Here is a 20,827-nt window from a genome sequence, read left to right as displayed (position 1 = left end):
AACTACATTATTTGTCCCTGTGTTCTCTTCGTTCCAAGTTATAATTCCTGGCTGTTCTTCTCTGTATATTTAGCCTTAGTGTGTGATGAAGCCATAGACCAGGTCTTTGACATCCTTCTTGTCTACTTAAAGAGTCCAGATACCAGCCCTACTGTGAGTATACGCAGCAGTCACATCGCTATGAAATATAATAATAGTAATAATAATAATAATAATACGAAATCCAGCATATCTATCTTGTTTGCTGTGTCATAAAATAATAATAATAATAATAATAATAATAATAATAATAATAATTTGTTTATATACCACCCTATCTTCCCAAAGGGACTCAGGGCGGTTTACAGACAAAAGTAACCAAGTGGCAAACATTCATTGCCAAAATGCGGCAGCCTCGAAGAGGGTGACGGCAGGGCCCTTCTGGGCCCATTGGTGCAGCGGTGGCCTTTATTCCCTTACAGGTTCTGAAGAAGACCTTTCAGGCAACACTGAAGTGGTTTCTGAACACATTAGAGCCGCCCAAATCGAGTGCTGACTTCCAACGGCATCAGCAGTTTTTCAAAGGTATCACTCTCATGTCTAAAGAACGATAAACTAGGTCACCATTAATGGAAGCAGATGTATAGCTGAAGGGGCTGGAACAGACCACTTCTAAGGTGCTCTGCTCTCTCTTGTTGCTCGCATCTTATCCTTTCTCTGCAGATATTTTCGCAGTGTTACAAAAACGCATGTGCAGCCCCAGCTGGGAAGTGCGTGACTCGGCCCTGGAGTTCCTCATGTTGGTGATGAAGGACTTGAAAGGTAAACACAGGGCTGGAAAGGAAACATGGCTGAGTGGCTTGGAGGGGCTAAGCAAGACTTCTGTGCCCAAAGGCAGTCCATCTATGATTCAGAGGCAGTGAAAGAGAGATGGCTTTCCCTGCCATACCCTTCTCATGAGCTTCTACAACAGCTTCTCCCAACTTGATCTCTTGCTGGTGCTTTGGGCTTCATTTCCTATGACACCTCACCACTGGCCATGTTAGCTGGGGCTGATGGGAGCTGCAGCTCAAAACACAAAGACGGCAATGGTTGGAGAAGCTGTCCCAGAGCTATTGGCTTGTCCTCCTTCACATACCAGGAATATTTCTGCAGAAGTTTTTCCTTGAGCACATTCCTGCCTTTGCCCTGGGATTGGAGGGTTTGGAGACGCTGAATATTTGTCTCATCAGCCACCATGTGCTTGCCAACATCCGTTCTCAGGATTTGCTGAATAAGCCAGTATCTCTCAAAGTCCGGCTTTGGTTTGAACAGAAGGGTGAGGCTATCTGTTTCTAGAGCAGGGAGGGAACGCATGGGCTGCACAGGGAGGTTTTCTAGGCAGTCCGGGGAGTGAAAAACACCCCAGATCGATTAATTGCCACTTCTGGAACCATCTAAAAGTTGCAGATATGTGGTGTATCACTGGCAATTTTTTTAATTGGCCAAAAGTGGAAATGAAGCAACATCATTTGGGAACAGTTTTCAGAATCTGAGAGTCAACCATAGGGGTGAAAACATGTTCCCAAGTTTCTACAGTGCTCTCCTCTTATAGAGGAAGGCATAGATGGGGAATGGTTAAATAAATAAAGTTATTATTATAATGGGATCGAGCAGTATGTGTAAACCTGCCTCTCCTCTCTGCAGGGCGGCAGTGGTTCTGGGAAGCACTACTCTCGTCCGAGGTGCCAGCTCTTGCAGAGAGTCTCCTCGATGACCCAGAGAGCTATGTCCGAGCCAGTGCTGTAAAGGCCTTGGGGCAGTTTTCCCTTATGGTCGCCGTTGACTCACATGACAGCGGGAATCACAAAGAGGTACAGTCTTTGTCTGAGCAGACCTTTTGTCCTGGAACTACTTTTTCAACCACTGTTCTTGACTTTTCCAAGGTCTTGTCTTGTCTCATATGCACTTCCCATTTCTCATAGTGAATCCAAATGGGAAAAGTAACTTTTTTTGGCGGGGAGAGGGGCAAGAACTCTCATTACCCCAATGACTGTGCTAGTTGAGGACTTCTCAAAGTTGCAGTCCAAAAATAACTTATCACAAGCTGTGCCCTGGGCCACTGTCTGTTTTAAGTCTCCAGCTAGCTATCCACACTTTTTTTCCAGGATGGTGTTCCATTCCCATCTCTCTTACTTATATCCTTCTTATTCCAGCAGCCAGTCAACACAGGGCTTCACAGGAAGAGTGGGGAGAGGGATCCCATTTAGTCCCCCCTCCTGTTTTCTTTGCAAGCTTAGGGTTCCTCCAAGCCTGCCTTCTCATGTGTCGATATTTCTGTATGGCTGCATACAGGTCCGCACTCACGTTGATCTTAGCAGATAGGATCCCACCTTGTGGGTGCCAGGTAGCCTAGATGACAGAGATCTGGACTAGAGTGAGAAGAGAAACAATAAACAACTTTCAGGCTCTGTGTTTCTTCTTTCTGTTGCCTTCAAGGTCAGTGCTCACTTGCTGCAAATCTTGACCACGGACACTGAAGGCTTCCCTCGCAGAGCCGTGATTGGCGTCTTCATTGACTGGCTGCGGGAGGGCCACCCGGACGTCTTGGCTGCCCCTGAGCCATTTGTTTCTGACGTGATACAAGCCGTGAGCAGGGACTTGGACTGGGAAGTCAAGGTTTCTGGTCTGGAGCTGGCAGAGGCTTTTGCTGCCCAAACATTTGCACGGTTTGGGCTTGCCGAGTGTCCGTACACCACCGATTGCTTGCCATCCAGCAGCACGCCTTCCCACCTTCCCGAACTAATGCAGATATTCTCTCGAGTGAAGCTATTTGAGTTCCTGTTCCGAGCCCTTCAGGACTGTGACCGGCCGGTAGCGTTGAAAGCCTGCTGGGTCCTTCTTGCCATGAAACCAAAGATTTGTAAAGACAGCTGCCTGGAGCCGGAGAAGAGGTTTGAACCGAATGAGAGAACTCAGCCAGAGGAATTGCCAGGGGATGCATCTCCTTCTGCACTGATCAATACCATTGGGGAGTCTTGTGAGAAATTTCTACGGGATCCTGAGTGTCTGCCCACAGTTTTAAAGTCGATGGACCTGGAGGCCTTGGAAAGATCTCTGGATCTCAGTAGCGATCACTTGGAGCAGAGTCCCCAGTCCCTCTTGCAGGACATCCTCTCGGCCTCAGGGAATGTAGAAGAGAATGAAGCAGACTGTTACTGATGTCGCTGTGGCTTGGAGATCTCCAATTTGAAGGGCAGGCTGCTTTTCAGAACCTTGCTGCCTCGATGGACGGCTGTGTTCAAACAGCCCTCCTCTGTCCCCGAGAGCACAAAGGGCTATTTTGTAAAAAAAAATTTCCTGTGCAGATGGACACGTCCGGTGAAGATTTTCCTAGCAGAGTCATATCTATGTGTAGGAATCGCTTTGTGAATGTCCTCTGAGAGGAGCTGAACAACATACAAGAAAATTCAGAGACAAACAGGACACTCCCTCTGAAAATCGCAAGTGTACAATAAATATTTCATTGTTAAGAACTGGTCTGCAAATCATTTCTAACCAGCCATGCCCCTTGCAATACTGAGGATGCATTGCGCTTAAAAATGACAGTACTCGGGTAATATTTTGCATTCTTGGAATCAAATCCATAAGGCTACCAGCTTATAGCTGGGATGAGCAACTTGTGGCCTGCTACATTTTGTTAGCGCTGCAACTCTTACACGGGTTGGGGCTGCTGGAAATTAAAGTACATTTTTTTGGTGGATGAGAAGTTGCCCATTCTTGATTACAGCTCAGGAAGGTTACCTTTTGGGATCTCAATTTCCAGGATTCCCAGCCAGTGACTATGCTGGTCTTGGAGATTCAGTATAACTTTGCCAAATTCTGTCCTGGATTTACACTGCAGTACTTTTAAGAGCGCTCCTTTTCAAAAGCCTCAATTTTAAGGCAGATCTGGATACATTTTTGCTCAATTGTGTGCTTGTGTGAGAAATATACAATGATGATGATGATAATGACAATAATAATAATTGGTGCAAGCCAGTAAAGGTGTCTTTGCTTCCCTGTTTTAAGACAGCCAAATGTCTTCGGATGGTAGCACCTCGCCCTTCCAAACCCATTTTCAGTAACAACAGGACAGGCTTTTAGGCTCGACTGCAGTTTTTGGAGAGGCTCCATTTCCCTTATTTTTCTACTGCAGTTTTTGAAAATGCTCCATTTTTGTGATTTATTTTAAAAAGCACCAGACACAGTTGCTAAGTGACTGGTGTTTGCAAAAACCTGCTTCGTTTGCGTAAGAGCTTACAAGTTCCGAGACTGATAAAACTCCTTCCAGGAATGTACAGGGCTACACAGGACAGCTCTGGATGCAGGATAGGGGAGAGGCTTGATATAGAGTGTCCCTGTTCTGTGCCCAGGCTGGATAGCTTCATGCAAGCACCACAAAAAGGGGGAACGAAGCAGCAGAAGGATCCCTTTGAGAGATCAAGATGCCTGAGAGTCAGAGGCAGACAGAGATGCTCACAAAAAAGTAACTGGAGGGTGAGTAAAGGCATAGAAAGGCTCCTCTCTCGACAGAGCATTACATAAGGCTGCAGTCCCGCAGACATGGCTTGTGTAATGATGTTGCCGCCTGGGAACACAACTGGAAGGATGTTTTTGTGCCACGGTCTGCCCTCGCCGAGGAATGCAAAAGGGTGCCGGAGAATGCAGTCTGCAGTCTTGTTATGGTCTTTCAACTCAGCTCCACCTTCTGGTGATCCTATTAATGATTTTTTAAAACTCGAATTCCAGGACAGCTTACAATAACTTAGATTACCAATAGTAATCTAAAAGCAATGCACGGGCAGGATTAGACATGTCTTTGCCTGGGGCCAGAATGACACGAAGCAATGGATTCAAAGATTCTGCTTCCTGATGTTAAGAAGACCTGGGGAAGGTGCACCTAGCGGCAGGGAAGGTGCACCTTGCGGAAGGGAAGGTGCACCTAGCGGCAGGGAAGGTGCACCACTTGGTCTACCTTCTCTGCCACTAGGTCTACCTTCTCTGCCACTAGGTCTACCTTCTCTGCCACTTGGTCGACCTTCTCTGCCACTTGGTCTACCTTCTCTGCCACTTGGTCTACCTTCTCTGCCACTTGGTCGACCTTCTCTGCCACTAGGTCTACCTTCTCTGTCACTTGGTCTACCTTCTCTGCCACTTGGTCGACCTTCTCTGCCACTTGGTCAACCTTCTCTGCCATTTGGTCTACCTTCTCTGCCACTTGGTCTACCTTCTCTGCCACTTGGTCTACCTTCTCTGCCACTTGGTCGACCTTCTCTGCCACTTGGTCGACCTTCTCTGCCACTTGGTCTACCTTCTCTGCCACTTGGTCTACCTTCTCTGCCACTTGGTCGACCTTCTCTGCCACTAGGTCGACCTTCTCTGCCACCAGGTCGACCTTCTCTGGCACCAGGTTGACCTTCTCTGCCACTTGGTCTACCTTCTCTGCCACTAGGTCGAACTTCTCTGCCACTTGGTCGACCTTCTCTGCCACTTGGTCTACCTTCTCTGCCACTTGGTCGACCTTCTCTGCCACTTGGTCGACCTTCTCTGCCACTTGGTCGACCTTCTCTGCCACTAGGTCTACCTTCTCTGTCACTTGGTCTACCTTCTCTGCCACTTGGTCGACCTTCTCTGCCACTTGGTCGACCTTCTCTGCCATTTGGTCTACCTTCTCTGCCACTTGGTCGACCTTCTCTGCCACTTGGTCTACCTTCTCTGCCACTTGGTCTACCTTCTCTGCCACTTGGTCTACCTTCTCTGCCACTTGGTCGACCTTCTCTGCCACCAGGTCGACCTTCTCTGCCACCAGGTCGACCTTCTCTGCCACTTGGTCTACCTTCTCTGCCACTTGGTCTACCTTCTCTGCCACTTGGTCGACCTTCTCTGCCACTTGGTCGACCTTCTCTGCCACTTGGTCGACCTTCTCTGCCACTTGGTCGACCTTCTCTGCCACTTGGTCGACCTTCTCTGCCACTTGGTCTACCTTCTCTGCCACTTGGTCTACCTTCTCTGCCACTTGGTCTACCTTCTCTGCCACTTGGTCGACCTTGCCACTTGGTCGACCTTCTCTGCCACTTGGTCGACCTTCTCTGCCACTTGGTCGACCTTCTCTGCCGCTAAGTCGACCTTCTCTGCCACTTGGTCGACCTTCTCTGCCACTTGGTCGACCTTCTCTGCCACTTGGTCGACCTTCTCTGCCACTTTGGTCGACCTTCTCTGCCACTTGGTCGACCTTCTCTGCCACTAGGTCGACCTTCTCTGCCACTAGGTCGACCTTCTCTGCCACCTGGTCTACCTTCTCTGCCACCAGGTCGACCTTCTCTGGCACCAGGTCGACCTTCTCTGCCACTAGGTCGACCTTCTCTGCCACTTGGTCTACCTTCTCTGCCACTTGGTCGACCTTCTCTGCCACTTGGTCGACCTTCTCTGCCACTTGGTCGACCTTCTCTGCCACTTGGTCGACCTTCTCTGCCACTTGGTCGACCTTCTCTGCCACTTGGTCGACCTTCTCTGCCACTTGGTCGACCTTCTCTGCCACTTGGTCGACCTTCTCTGCCACTTGGTCTACCTTCTCTGCCACTAGGTCTACCTTCTCTGCCACTTGGTCGACCTTCTCTGCCACTTGGTCGACCTTCTCTGCCACCAGGTCGACCTTCTCTGGCACCAGGTTGACCTTCTCTGCCACTTGGTCTACCTTCTCTGCCACTTGGTCTACCTTCTCTGCCACTTGGTCGACCTTCTCTGCCACTTGGTCGACCTTCTCTGCCACTTGGTCGACCTTCTCTGCCACTTGGTCTACCTTCTCTGCCACTAGGTCTACCTTCTCTGCCACTTGGTCGACCTTCTCTGCCACCTGGTCGACCTTCTCTGCCACCAGGTCGACCTTCTCTGGCACCAGGTTGACCTTCTCTGCCACTTGGTCTACCTTCTCTGCCACTTGGTCTACCTTCTCTGCCACTTGGTCTACCTTCTCTGCCACTTGGTCTACCTTCTCTGCCACTTGGTCGACCTTCTCTGCCACTTGGTCGACCTTCTCTGCCACTTGGTCGACCTTCTCTGCCACTTGGTCGACCTTCCCTGACGCCAGGTCGACCTTCCCTGACGCCAGGTGCACCTTCCCTGACGCCAGGTGCACCTTCCCTGACGCCAGGTGTACCTTCCCTGATGCCAGGTGCACCTTCCCTGACGCCAGGTGCACCTTCCCTACCCCCAGGTGCCCTGTGCACCTTCCCTGCCGCTAGGTGCACCTTCCCTGCCACTAAGTGCACCTTCCCTGCCACTTGAAAAACATTCAAATGTGAGTAGATCAATAGGTACCACTCCGGCGGGAAGGTCACGGCGCTCCATGCAGGCTAACCTAGAAGTTCGAAAACATGCAAATGTGAGTATATCAATAGGTTCTGCTCTAGCGGGAAGGTAGCGGCACTTCATGCAGGGTAACCTAGCAATTTGAAAACATGCAAATGTGAGTAGATCAGTAGGTACCACTTCAGTGGGAAGGTAATGGTGCTCCATGCAGTCATGCCAGCCACGTGCCCTTGGAGGTGTCTATGGACAATGCCGGCTCTTTGGCTTAGAAATGGACATGAGCACCATCCCCCAGAGTCGGACTCGACTAGACTTCATGTCAAGGGGAAAACCTTTACCTACAGATTGCAAGGATCAAATCCTCTCTTGAGGTTCTGCCCATCAGTGATGCCTAAACTCTGGTCCTGCAGGTGAGTGGGAGTGCTCAGTTCCCATCAGCCTGGACCACCTTCTGGCAGCTGAAGAGCAAAACAAGGAAAGGAGCCAAGTTGGGGGGCTGCCTGGACTCAAAGCATGGAAATAGGGCTGCAGTTGGGCGTTGGGCTCCTCTCTTTTGATGGGAACTTCCCCAAAGGCTTTCCCTCCTGATCCGCCCCCACAGACAGCCTGCTTTTCCCTCTGATATCTCTCTCTCTCTCTCTCTCTCTCTCTCTCTCTCTCTCTCTCTCGCCCACGTCACGCCTCGGGAAGCCTCCTTGGCCCTCCCTTCCTTCCTCCAGCCGCAGAGAGAGAGAGAGAGATTGAGAGGGAGACGGGGCTCCACCGACTGCCGCCTTGGAGAGCCGGGATTGCCTCGGAAAGGTAGGGGAAAGCCTTGCTTAGACTGCAAAGGACAAGGGAAGGAGGGCATTTGGGGGAGAGAGTGCCTCAGTGGGAGGAAAGCTGCTGGGAGAGCATCCTGTCCCCTCTTTCAATCCAAGGTTGCAATCATTCATGTCTGGCTCGAGGACGAGATTTGGGAAGTCTCCAAAGCTGCCTTCCCTTTCCAAAACAAGAAGAATCCTCTAAGGGTCAACCTAAGCAGCACCTTCTACTTACAAAACAAGGTGAAGTCCACCTCTTGGGTTGGCCAGGTCAAAGATTTCCAACATAGGGATCAATATCATTCAGATATTGTCCGCTATGCTTGTCTCTGCCTCCTATATTGATAGGGAGTTTTGGTGGAGAGACATCACCTCCCCAGAAGCCTCCTGACTTTCTGATTGTCCCGCAAAATAGCCCCCCAGGGATGCAACAAGGCAAATGCAAGGAGGCAGGATGAAAACACAGCAGTGTTGGGGAACGGGCAAACTGCCAAACAAGTCAATGTGATGAAGTCCTGCCAACTGCAAAAGGCCACCCTACTGGGATCTGCGTGCATCATCTGAAAATACATCACACAGTCCTAGACACTTGGGAAGTGTTCGACTTGTGATATTGTGATACGAAATCCAGCATATTTATCTTGTTTGCTGCGTCATACACTAATAAGAACAACAATAATAGCAACAATAGGTTGCTGGGAATTTCTGGGCTGCATGGCCTTGTTCCAGAAGCATTCTCTCTGAGGCATCAGAAGTTGGGAACATTCAGCTCCCATCTTGCTGGATATGATACTACTAGCACTTTTATGGTCCAGTTCTTTTTAGGAGCCAACCCAGGATTTTATCAAGCATGTTTGTTTTATATGATTTTATTTGTTTTATGACTTGCTTTATTGTTGATTGATTTGTGTTATTGTTGTGTTTTATATTGTCTGTTTTGCCTGGGCTTGGCCCCATGTAAGCCGGCCCGAGTCTCCTTGGGGAGATAGGGCGGGGTATAAAAATAAAATTATTAATATTGTATGACACAGCAAACGAGATAGATATGATGGATTTCGTTTCACAAAATCACAAGTTGAACACTTCCCAAGTGTCTAGGACTGTGTGATGTATTTTTGGATGATGAGCACAGATCCCAGTAGAGTGGCCTTTTGCAGTTGGCAGATCGTAAAAATTATTATTATTATTATTATTATTATTATTATTATTATTATTATTATTATTATTATAGGACCATATTTGTGCCCATTGGATGCAAGGGTTGCTTTCTTGGAAAGCTAGACAGCAACCGTTGGATCCGGGAGCAGGGCTAGTCCACCGACTACTCCTTTGAGAAGCACTGCTATTGATGTTTACGGTTCTAAATTAACTTTGGAAACAGTAGGCTGTTTGGAATGATGGGAGTTGAAGTCCAGCACACCTGGAGGGCCCAAGTTGGCTCATGCCCGGTCTATAGGAAAGGTGGCCTATTCCTGGGATTGGTCCTAGTCAAAGCAGGAATGATTCAAGATCCTCCTTTGAAGGATAGGGTTCAGTACCTTGGACAGCACCAAACCCCAGTCTGGATTCGCAACTCTATGAGAAGCATTAGCCTTTGATGGTCATCCATTTGGCCAAAATTTCCACACATGCTTTTCAAGGGCCAGGTTTCAAATGATGGTCTTCCTGTAGTCTTGACTTCTCTGCCACCTCAGCTTCCTAGCTCCTTACTATGCCTGCTTCTGCCCTTAATATCTCTCTTAGGAGCACCCCCCCCCTACTCCAGGGTTGACCCAGTTTCCAAGGGAGGGGATCCCGGCATATGGAAGCAGAAGCAGCTTGGGCTCTTTCTCTAGGGCTCACGCCTTCACCTTGACAGCAGAGGAAGCAGTGCTTCTTAGTGAAGTCAGTTCACACATTCCCCTTCCATTGCGAGAAGAAACGCTGGACTGGACAAGCTCTTGGTTGTGTTCATGCATCAGGGGTGTCACGGTTCAATCTGTGGGACAGGTGAATCAAGGTTAGGCTTTCTTCCTCTTCTATCATGGGCAGCTTCTCTTTGGTCCATCCAGTACTATGTTTTATGCTCTGTGACCGAGTAAACCGCTGAGCTGCTGAACTTGCTGACCGAATGTTTGGCGGTTTGAATCCGGGGAGTAGAACGAGCGCCTGCTGTTAGCCTCTGCTTCTGCCAACCTAGCAGTTCGAAAATGTGCAAATGTGAGTAGATAAATAGGTACTGCTCCGGCGGGAAGGTAACGGCACTCCATGCAGGCTAACCTAGCAGTTCGAAAACATGCAAATGTGAGTAGATCAATAGGTATCGCTTCGGCGGGAAGGTAACGGCACTCCATGCAGGCTAACCTAGCAGTTCGAAAACATGCAAATGTGAGTAGATCAATAGGTATTGCTTCGGCAGGAAGGTAACGGCACTCCATGCAGGCTAACCTAGCAGTTCGAAAACATGCAAATGTGAGTAGATCAATAGGTATTGCTTCGGCGGGAAGGTAACGGCACTTCATGCAGGCTAACCTAGAAATTCGAAAACATGCAAATGTGAGTAGATCAATAGGTACCGCTTCGGTGGGAAGGTAATGGCACTCCATGCAGGCTAACCTAGCAGTTCGAAAACATGCAAATGTGAGTAGATCAATAGGTATTGCTTCGGCAGGAAGGTAACGGCACTCCATGCAGGCTAACCTAGCAGTTCGAAAACATGCAAATGTGAGTAGATCAATAGGTATTGCTTCGGCGGGAAGGTAACGGCACTTCATGCAGGCTAACCTAGAAATTCGAAAACATGCAAATGTGAGTAGATCAATAGGTACCGCTTCGGTGGGAAGGTAATGGCACTCCATGCAGGCTAACCTAGCAGTTCGAAAACATGCAAATGTGAGTAGATCAATAGGTACCGCTCCGGCAGGAAGGTAACGGCACTCCAGGGACACGGGACATTGGAGGTATCTATGGACAACGCTGACTCTTCGGCTTAGAAATGGAGATAAGCACCAACCCCCAGTCGGATACAACTAGACTTAATGTCAGGGGAAACCTTTACTATGAAAACTGAATTGCATTAGCAATTTCAGGATTGGTAAATGTACATACCATAGATATTGTTGTACATGGAAATAATGGTAGTAACAAGAAATTCTTGATAAGATTCACAGTTTGTCTGGTTATGCTGGTTTGTGATGACAACTACTGTACAGTATATAATCAATGTTCATTTTTTGTTCAACAATAAATGTGAATTCTTCTTCATGGAAAAATAAGACATCCCCTGAAAATAAGACCTAGTGCATCTTTGGGAGCAAAAATTAATATAAGACACTGTCTTATTTTCGGGGAAACATGGTATGTACATTTACTGATCCTGCATGCTCCGGTGTTCTGTTCGTTGGGCATGCTTCCAAACACAAACTTTGCTAGGTCTTACTTTCAGGGGAGGCCTTATATTTAGTAATTCAGCAAAACCTCTACTAGGTCTTATTTTCTGGGGATGTCTTATTTTAGAGAAAACAGGGTATAAAAGCCCATACTGACGACTGTACAAATGCCTATTTCTCAGGGCCCTTTTATTTCCCTATGTGTCCAGCTGCACATTAGAATAATGCCTGATGTGAATCTGTTTTGTCTGCACGCAGAGGCCCTTTGTGATGTTGCCAATAATGAAAAAACACACACACAGCCTCCTATGACATTCAAACCAAGTGAAGATCTATTTGCTGAAAGCCTATGTTCTTGTCAGAGAAGCATAAAGGAAAACAAGGTGCCCTGGGCTGTGCAGAGCATTGCGATGTGCCCTTGGGCTCCTCTCCAGACATGGCTTCTATTTTGATGAGCTCTCGGGGACGGTCTATACTTACTTCCTGTCCTTGGAGGACTTGGGTACATTGGAAATGACAGAGGAGGACAATGCGTGCAAAGGAGAAAAAACAGAATGGGAACATTGCTAAAACGGAGAAACCGGGGGAACTCTGGCAACACATTTTGTATTTTGGTATATCTTATCCTTTTCAAACATGTGCCCTTTTACATATCGACATTCCAGATATATAAGGCCCGGGCTGTGGCGCAGGCTGGTGAGCAGCCAGCTGCAACAAATCACTTTGACCAAGAGGCCATGAGTTCGAGGCCAGCTCGGAGCCTGCGTTTGTCTCTGTCTTTGAATGTTTGCCTTATATGTGTAACTAGCTGTGCCCGGCCACACATTGCTGTGGCGTTGTCTGGTGGTGTTGGTGAGAAATTGTTGAGGTAGTGGTGGTATTGAATGTCTGTTGTATGGTTGTCTTTATGTTTAGTATGCATTTGGTTGTTTGTGTACTGTGAAAGTGGTGAGGATAGAGGGGGGTCTATGTCCCTGTGTAGTATTGTATAGTATTTATACGTTGTCCATGTGTTGGGAATGCTTGGATTGTGTACTGTTGGGCTGGATGGCCCTTAGGGGTCTCTCCAAACTCTTGTGCCTGTTCCCTGGGCTGAGTCGGCTGCTAGGAGACCAAGTGGGTGGAACTTAGCCTTCTAACTGGCAGCAATTGGATAAAAACAATTATTCCTCTCCCTCTAATTAGGACTTTATTTTTCTTTTCTTTTTGTTGTATCAACCTAGAGACGTGGATGATGGGTTGTGTTGTCAAATTTCGAGGTTGGGGGGCCTGTAGTTTTGTTGTTTTGTGGGTCGCCGTGATGCCATCACTCTTTTATATATATAGATGTAATCCGCCCTGAGTCCCCTTCGGGGTGAGAAAGAAGGGCGGAATATAAATACTGTAAATAAATAAAATAAATATAAACCCACCCTTGCCTAGTTTCCAACAGACCTCACAACCTCTGAGGATGCCAGCCATTGATGTGGGTGAAACGTTTCTATCCACAGTTAGCAACTCAGATGAGCCCAAACAATGAAGCTTTGTCAGCTTCCAGCGACTGTTGAAATAAGGCATATTTAAGGTATTGTTCTCTCTCTCTCTCTCAAAAATAGCACAGGCATGCAGAACCTTTTGACATCCCATCTTCAACCCCATTCTGCTGCACAGTTGGCCCATATTTTCTTATTATGCTGATGTCTGTTGTTATCATTTCAGATTGTGACGGCCTTAGAAGGGGGCTGCCTGAGCCAAGCTGCGAATGAGTGACAGAGAGAGGAACTTTCAAAGGGAATAATTAATGGGTAGTTGTCACTCTTGGAGAGTTGCTTGATAGCAGCTGATTTACAAAGGGAATCATTTATGAAGAGATTGCCACAAGTTGTAATTTAGGAATCCTTGGTAGGGATGGTACCTGCAAACGATTGTGCCAGATTCGAAAAAGAAGCCCAAGAATGGGAAAGAATTACTCCATTGCATCTTTCCAAGACAAATGTCGGTTTGGACATGGTATTTAAAAGGGTGCATTGTTTTGACTCACATCTTGGAAACACTACATCGTGAGGAAAGATGTTTAAGGCAATGGTTGGTGCATGCAGATTCCTTGGATAGGTGTAATGAAGTACGCATTTTTGGTTTACAGATGTTATGTTTAATTGTGTGTTTGTGTTTTAAAAAGGTAAGTATTACAGTTATTGCATCTCAACACTTAGAGGCTGGTTGCCATGGAGAAGTAGGCGGAGCCAACTGTCGTTTTGTTGAAGAAGCGCAGAGTTTAAAAAAGGGATCAGTCTGTGCTCTGATGAGGCACAGGGAAGATTGATCCTAGGTTGAGGGGATCAAGGAGACTCAATTGTTCATTTTGAGTCAGTTTAAAATAAGTTTGGTGACTTATTTAATGTAGTCTGTGTCCTGGTAAGGAACAGGGAATCTGTGATCGTATATCACAGGGGTGACTGTGGTTTAAAAGTAGCAGAGAAAGAAGTTCTAACTACTTTAAGTAAAAGAAGTGACACTTTAGGGAGTTTGACTCATCTCATTCTAGTATTGTAACTGTTAATAAAAATACTTCTAAGTGAGAAACAACATCGTAACCACTAAGCTCTGTGCCTGAATAAACTTGTTATTTTTCTTCCAACATCTAAGCCTCTGTCACATATATTATAAACCATACGCTACCATCTAAAGTGAAGAAGAAGAAAGAAAAAAAGTAAAAGGTCTCCTCTCTGAGTCTTTGGTGGTTGCATCTTTACAAATTGGTGGCAGTTGCTATTAGCTCCTCGCAATAGGTTTATCCAAAAGCAAAGTATGGGATCAAGCATTGTTTTCTTCTCCCTCTAGAAGACAGCGTGACAGATCCAGGGTTTGTTGCCAGCAATGTTGCAGTGCAGACATGCCCAGGAGTTCAGTTTTGGACCTCGGGCGCTGAAGGATGCGCTGATCTCAACCAACCCCGCGCTGCAGGAGCTGTACGCCAAGGCCTTCTCAAGTGCCGAGAAACTCTTCCTCTCCGAGGCCTACAATCCCCGACGGACACTTTTCTGCAGCTTGTTCATCAGGACGGCCTTTGACTGGATTCTCAGCCACCCTGATGCTCCGGAGGATTTCGAAACCTTCTACTATTCACTGTTGAGGAGAAAGCAACGATGCTACCGGAAGCACATATATTTGCAACCCATAGGTAACTGAACATTGGTATTACATAAGGGCGGCAGACAGTAGATGAGGATCTCCAGGTAAACTCATAGATGATTGGGAGGGGTTTCTAACTTCCAATTGTCTTACAAAAGCAAAGCTTATGTTTAATCTTTCCTTAAATTAATATTGGTAAATTGATTAACAGATACGTATTTTTTCTAATGTGCAGACAAAGCATTTTCATTAATATACACTAATGTTTCCATAGTCTTAGCATACTTCACGAGGATAACAACAATAATAATAATAAATTATGTATTAATAATAATTTAATAATAATAATAAGTGCAGGTGGTCCCAGTGGTGATCGGCACACTGGGTGCCGTGCCAAAAGATCTCAGCCGGCATTTGGAAACAATAGACATTGACAAAATTACGATCTGCCAACTGCAAAAGGCCACCCGACTGGGATCTGCGTGCATCATCCAAAAATATATCACACAGTCCTAGACACTTGGGAAGTGCTCGACTTGTGATTTTGTGATATGAAATCCAGCATATCTATCTTGTTTGCTGTGTCATAATATAATAATAATAATAACTGGGTGCCGTGCCAAAAGATCTCAGCCGGCATTTGGAAACAATAAACATTGACAAAATTACGATCTGCCAACTGCAAAAGGCCACCCGACTAGGATCTGCGCACATGATCCGAAAATACATCACACAGTCCTAGATACTTGGGAAGTGTTCAACTTGTGATTTTGTGATATGAAATCCAGCATATCGATCTTGTTTGCTATGTCATACAATAAAATAATAATAGTAATAATAGTAATAATAATAATAATAATAACAACAACAACTACTTTATTTTTATATCCCGCCTCCATCTCCCCAAAGGGACTCAGGATGGCTTACATGGGGCCAAGCCCAAATAATAACAGTCATAGTAAAAAAACCCCACAAAAACAACAAAGTAAAACAAATCAATAAAACATATCAATAAAACATAGGTCGGATAAAAACCTGAAACATGCATAAAAATGACTGGGCCATAAAATGCATCCAGTGAAGAATGTAAACAAAAGAAGTAGGTAACCCGAGACTGTTATTGATAAGGGGCTAAGGATGAGGTAAACATGGGAACTATTGCCAACTGAAGAAATAACCTCTAGTGCTATGATCCTAAATTGCAATTGAAATAGGGTTGCTCTTGTGCATTTTCCACTCATTTCCAATATATAGGAACTCTAAAATAGACCATGTTTTAGCTTACTGTGTTTTCTTGTATTGTTACACTTCTGTTGTTTTCTATAATTTTGTGCCAAGGCAATTAAAAATCCGCTGTTTGTGTTGATATCGCTGCACCACTTACCTGATTTGCAAAGTTATCCCCACCTCCAAATATTGCTTTAAATGTGCACAGGTCTTGGGAAAGAGTACAAATCGTGGCCACAGTGGCTCGAGGAGACTCGGAAGCACAGTCCAAAACAAAACCCTTCCCAGGCACTGAACTTTTTTTTTGCACTTTAGTATGTTGTTGTTGCCACCTTCTTTGTACTTGACCATGCAAGGACAAGTAACTGACTTGACACTTTTTTTTCTCTCAGACCTAAGTGAAGGTCCTGTTGGGATCTCCTTGCTGGACTCCCTCCGCAGCTGTGTCGAATCCTTCTTCCTGGGCCTCCGTGTTAAGTGCCTTCCTTCTGTGCCTGTCTCCTCCATTCATTGCTGTTACCGCCACAACCAGGATTCGGACAGAGTGCAACTCCATGCCGGTAAGGTGATGGGAGAGCAAGTGGGGACAATGGTGGGGTGAGTGGCATTGCACTTTTAGCTCATCCTCGCCTTCCTTCCTTTTCACTTGTATTAGTCAATGTTTTATCACTCTTGACCAGAGCAGGGAGGAAGGGAGTGAGGTAGGAAACACCATGTTTCCCTGGCAGAATGTTTGGGCAGTGGCTGTCACTCTTTCCTTTTGGGACATTGTTTCCGGATATGCTCACCCTTTGGTCATCAGAGAAATATTTGCTCACCCAGACCAGGGGTTCTCAAACTTTTTCAGCCTTTTTGAAGCAAAGTTTTTATTGTGGAGCCCCACAAAATGTTGATTTATTATCTACACGCATAATAAAAATTTGAAGTTGTAGGTACTGGGAAATAGGAGGCAGGAAGCTGCATGGCTTCATGGAGATTTTCACTACCACTCGTGGAGCCCAAAGGGTTCCACAGAGCACAGTTTGGGGCCGGGCTGTGGCGCAGCTGGCTAGTAACCAGCTGCTATAAATCACTACTGTCATGAGTTCGAAGCCCGGGTCGGGTTAAGCCTCCGACCATTAATAGCCCCGGCTTGCTGTTGACCTATGCAGCCCCGAAAGACAGTTGCACCTGTCAATTAGGGAAATTTAGGGACGCTTTATGCGGGAGGCTAATTTACAACACCATAAAACTGCCAGCAAAACACGAGGGAAGGAATGAGGAAGTACAGCCATGACTGGACGGTGAAGCAACAGCTCCCCCTGTGGCCGGAATCGTGAAGCTGGAAAAATGTTAAAAATGCCTCTGAGTCTGTCTAATGTATGTTGTTGTCTGTTGGCATTGAATGTTTGCCATATATGTGTTCATTGTAATCCGCCCTGAGTCCCCTTCGGGGTGAGAAAGAGGGCGGAATATAAATACTGTAAATAAATAAATAAAGCCTTGTCGTAGATCAAAACTTTATGGATGTATTGTAGCAACTGATTTCATCCCAAGGCAATTGCAGGCTTCATCTAGTGTTTCCTCTGCTTCTGTAGATGGGATTCTGACCTTCCTGAAGAACAACAAGCCAATGGATGCCCTCTGTGTTCTGGGCCTCACCCTTGCGGACCTCTACCCCTGCGAGACGTGGAGCTTCACTTTTGGGAAGTTTTTGCCAGGCCAAGGTTTGCTTTCTATCTTGTGATTTTCCACAGTACTGGAGTCACACTCTCCTGGGATTGATCCATGAGAATGGAGCCATTGGAGTGGAAATGAGATTTCTGCTGTAGGATACTAAAAGTTAGAATGCACCGCATACTCCAAAGCTACTCCCAAATTTCTTGCAAACATCAAATCCTATTATTTTTTGGAAAGCTTCATAATGGATGATGCTGATAAACCCACTTGTATGTGATCGACAGTAGTTTTTCCTGTGGCGAGTGAATGAATGGGTGGGTGTCTATGGAAATGAAACTGACCTTTCTCACCTCTGGTTTCCTCTTTCCATAGAAGTTGGCGTCTGCAGCTTTGCCAGGTTTTCCGGTGAATTCCCCCAGGTGGGCTGTACCACTTTGAACCCATCCCCATGGAGGCAAGAGGTGCACGATGATGTCCTGGAACAGGCCAGGAACCAGGCCTTGCTGTTCAACCTGCTGGAGATGCTCCAGTGTTGCAAGGTCAGTTGTGCACTGTTGACAGAGCTACAACTTGGCGTTAGGAGGAGTACATGTTTTGCCAGAGTAGAGCCACATTTGGAAAGCAAGATGTATCTGGAAACCAAGTTACACCATCAAAATGGACAAGATTGTAGCTAGTATAGTGAGTGGTGTGGGATGTTGCATTTTCAAAGAGCAAGTAATAGGGAGTACATGACACTGTGCTATCAAGGATGAGCCTCAGACTGTACTTTTTCTCGGTTTCTCACGTGACAGGTCACCTGCCATGAGATCTGCCACCTGATCGGCTTGGGAAACTGCCGCTGGCTTCAGTGCATCATGCAAGGCGCCTTGAGTTTGGATGAAGTTCTGCTGCGACCGCTGGAGCCCTGCCCAATTTGCCTTCGGAAGCTGCAGTACGTTGTGGGTTTCAAGCTCATTGAGCGCTACCGGGTAAGAGCAGAGCCCACGCCCTTCCTCCTGCTAGGCAGGATCTTGAGTCTTAGTAAAACGGTGGCTGAATTGCACTGGACATGCAGATTTTGTTTTCATACTATAATTCCTTACAGTAGTTCATGCTTAGCACTGAAGTTCCATCCTATAACAGTTAATGAACTTGAGCACCCGACCATTAGCTTAGCTCACTGTCCACCTAAACAGTTCGAAAACATCTGTGCTGTGAGTAGAGAAATTAGGCACCGCTTAAGCAGGGAGGTATTTTACGACACCATAACAATGCCGGCGATCAAAGAACAAGGAGGGAAAATTCTGCGATCAAAAAGGGCTCATCGTCATAGCGGATGGAGTGACAGCACTCTCTGTGGCCGGAATCAAGCATAACCTTCAGGCGCCAAAGTTAGAAAAATTGCCGAAACACCTCTATTTACTATTATTTATTTATTTCCGGCATTTATACCCTGCCCTTCTCACCCGCGGGGACTCAGGGTGGCTTACAACAGTTGGCAACATTTAATGCCAAGAACATAATAATAAAACAAAACCAGTACATATCATCAATTCAAACTATAAAAATACATCATTAAAATACATTTTAACATTTAAAACATATGTAAATTAGATCCATTTGTCTAAAAGCCTCATGCTTCAGCCTTCAATCAGACCATGTCGACGTTATCGTATTACTTATTAAAAGCTTATGCACACAGCCATGTTTTCTATCTGTCTGTCTTGTATGTCTAAAAACGGCATTGAATATTTGCCGTGTATGTGTGTATTGTGATCCGCCCTGAGTCCCCTATGGAGTGAGAAGGGTGGAATGTAAATACAGTAGAGTCTCACTTATCCAACAGTCGCTTATCCAATGTTCTGGATTATCCAACGCATTTTTGTAGTCAATGTTTTCAATATATCATGATATTTTGGTGCTAAATTCGTAAATACAGTAATTACTACATAGCATTACTGCATATTGAACTACTTTTTCTGCCAAATTTATTGTCTAACATGATGTTTTGGTGCTTCATTTGTAAAATCTTAATCTAATTTGATGTTTAATAGGCTTTTCCTTAATGCCTCTTTATTATCCAACATATTCGCTTATTCAACGTTCTGCCGGCCCATTTATGTTGGATAAGTGAGACTCTACTGTAGTATAAATAAATAATAAATAAATTATTTGATGAACTATAAATTACTTTCAAAAGAAATACATGCTTGTTTTTGTTCTTTGGCACAGAAACTTTATGCTTGGATGCAAACTATTTCATCCACCTGGCTCAGCCAAGAACTGTCCGAGTTGTCTCTGTCAGAGGATGTTTTGCAACCGAGCACGGACTCTGGGATGGATTGCGAGAACGACTCTGAGGCGGTCACGTCCCTTTCGGAACCCCTGACACCAGACACTTGCAGCCAAGCCGTTTCCACGTTGCAGGACCTGGATCTTGACGATCAGTCTTGTTCCCTGGCTGATGCTCCAAGCCAGGAACAGCTGGGTATTGCGCCGAAACCCTCGGACATGATCAAGGAGTACACGCTTTGGCTCCAGATGTGCATTGCTGCGCTTGAAAAGGACGTCTCCGAGGAAGAGATTCTGCAAGTGGACAGGGCCGTGGACGCGATGGCGCGGTGGGAAATGTTCACAGGACGGCTGCCCAACACGCGGAGGGAGCTCCCGCTGCCCACCGACAGTCCAGGGCTACGGAAAGTCCTGGGTGACAAGTTCTCCTCCTTGAGAAGGAAACTGAGCTCCCGAAAGCAAGCCAAAGCAGAATCCTCCCCTTGTCGCTGGAAATGGGAGGAGAGCTAGCCCCACCAAGAGACTTTGCCTGATCCTGGGGTGGGATGTGGGGTCCTGGGGGTTTAGATGTGGGTTTTGTTAGCTTCTTTTCTCCTTGTTATGCCTCTTGTTCTTTTCAGTGCACGTTTTTGTCATTCCGTTGAGAAGAGATCCGTGAACTCTCTCCAAGTGCAATAAAAGAAGCTTCTTTATTGAGGCCTGGTCTTTTCCCTTCTTGGAGGAGATCTTTGGCTTATTACGGCCAAATGCATTAATCCTTAATAGGAGATTCAGCCTCAATAGAGGATGGCTTTTTGTGTGTGTGTGTCAGGAGCAACCGGAGTAGCTTCTGGAGTGAGAGAATTGGCCGTCTGCCAGGACGTTGCTCAGTGGACACCCAGATGTTTTGATGTTTTACCATCCTTGTGGGAGGCTTCTCTCATGTCCCCGCATGGAGCTGGAGCTGATAGAGGGAGCTCATCCGCACTCTCCCCAGGTGGGATTCGAACCTGGCAGCCTTCAGGTCAGCAACCCAACCTTCAAGTCACAAGGCTTTTATCCCCTAGGCCACCGGAGGCTCCTAATAGAGGATGGTGG

The 20,827-nt window shown here is 46.4% G+C and overlaps 2 protein-coding genes across 4 annotated transcripts in view; both read left to right on the top strand.

Moving 5' to 3' along the window:
* brat1 (BRCA1 associated ATM activator 1) overlaps nucleotides 1-3,494 on the top strand; it is a gene marked incomplete in the record, with an annotated part of 11,014 nt that extends 7,520 nt beyond the window's left edge. The window contains 5 exon segments of the mRNA XM_062964245.1: nucleotides 74-153; nucleotides 462-564; nucleotides 703-801; nucleotides 1,666-1,832; nucleotides 2,458-3,494. Of these exon segments, the coding sequence (XP_062820315.1) occupies nucleotides 74-153; nucleotides 462-564; nucleotides 703-801; nucleotides 1,666-1,832; nucleotides 2,458-3,180 (1,172 nt within the window).
* Nucleotides 3,495-3,642: 148 nt separating this feature from the next.
* Nucleotides 3,643-20,447, top strand: amz1 (archaelysin family metallopeptidase 1). 3 transcript variants are annotated; one of them, XM_008118721.3, is made up of 7 exons: nucleotides 3,643-4,497; nucleotides 14,300-14,639; nucleotides 16,210-16,377; nucleotides 17,395-17,523; nucleotides 17,849-18,015; nucleotides 18,271-18,447; nucleotides 19,691-20,447. In XM_008118721.3, the coding sequence occupies exons 2-7, from the start codon at nucleotides 14,336-14,338 to the stop codon at nucleotides 20,258-20,260; spliced, it is 1,515 nt and encodes a 504-aa protein (XP_008116928.1). In that variant the 5' UTR covers nucleotides 3,643-4,497; nucleotides 14,300-14,335; the 3' UTR covers nucleotides 20,261-20,447. The 3 variants fall into 3 exon arrangements, with proteins under 3 accessions (XP_008116928.1, XP_003226098.1, XP_016852104.1); XM_003226050.4 differs by lacking the exon at nucleotides 3,643-4,497 and adding an exon at nucleotides 7,301-8,109; XM_016996615.2 differs by lacking the exon at nucleotides 3,643-4,497 and having other exon boundaries at nucleotides 11,269-14,639.
* The last annotated feature ends 380 nt before the right edge of the window (nucleotides 20,448-20,827 follow it).

This window comes from Anolis carolinensis, unplaced genomic scaffold (assembly GCF_035594765.1).
Source record: "Anolis carolinensis isolate JA03-04 unplaced genomic scaffold, rAnoCar3.1.pri scaffold_13, whole genome shotgun sequence".
In the NCBI taxonomy this organism is placed as follows: Eukaryota; Metazoa; Chordata; class Lepidosauria; order Squamata; family Dactyloidae; genus Anolis; species Anolis carolinensis.
This window is presented reverse-complemented; position numbering and strand designations above follow the sequence as displayed.

What these genes read in the sequence shown, in the direction of transcription:
- amz1 (XM_008118721.3), top strand. Translation starts at nt 14,336, where the DNA reads ATGTTGCAGTGCAGACATGCCCAGGAGTTCAGTTTTGGACCTCGGGCG. An exon ending in CAGAGTGCAACTCCATGCCG is followed by an intron (nt 16,378 to 17,394) that starts GTAAGGTGATGG and finishes CTGCTTCTGTAG; the next exon opens with ATGGGATTCTGACCTTCCTG. An exon ending in AGATGCTCCAGTGTTGCAAG is followed by an intron (nt 18,016 to 18,270) that starts GTCAGTTGTGCA and finishes CTCACGTGACAG; the next exon opens with GTCACCTGCCATGAGATCTG.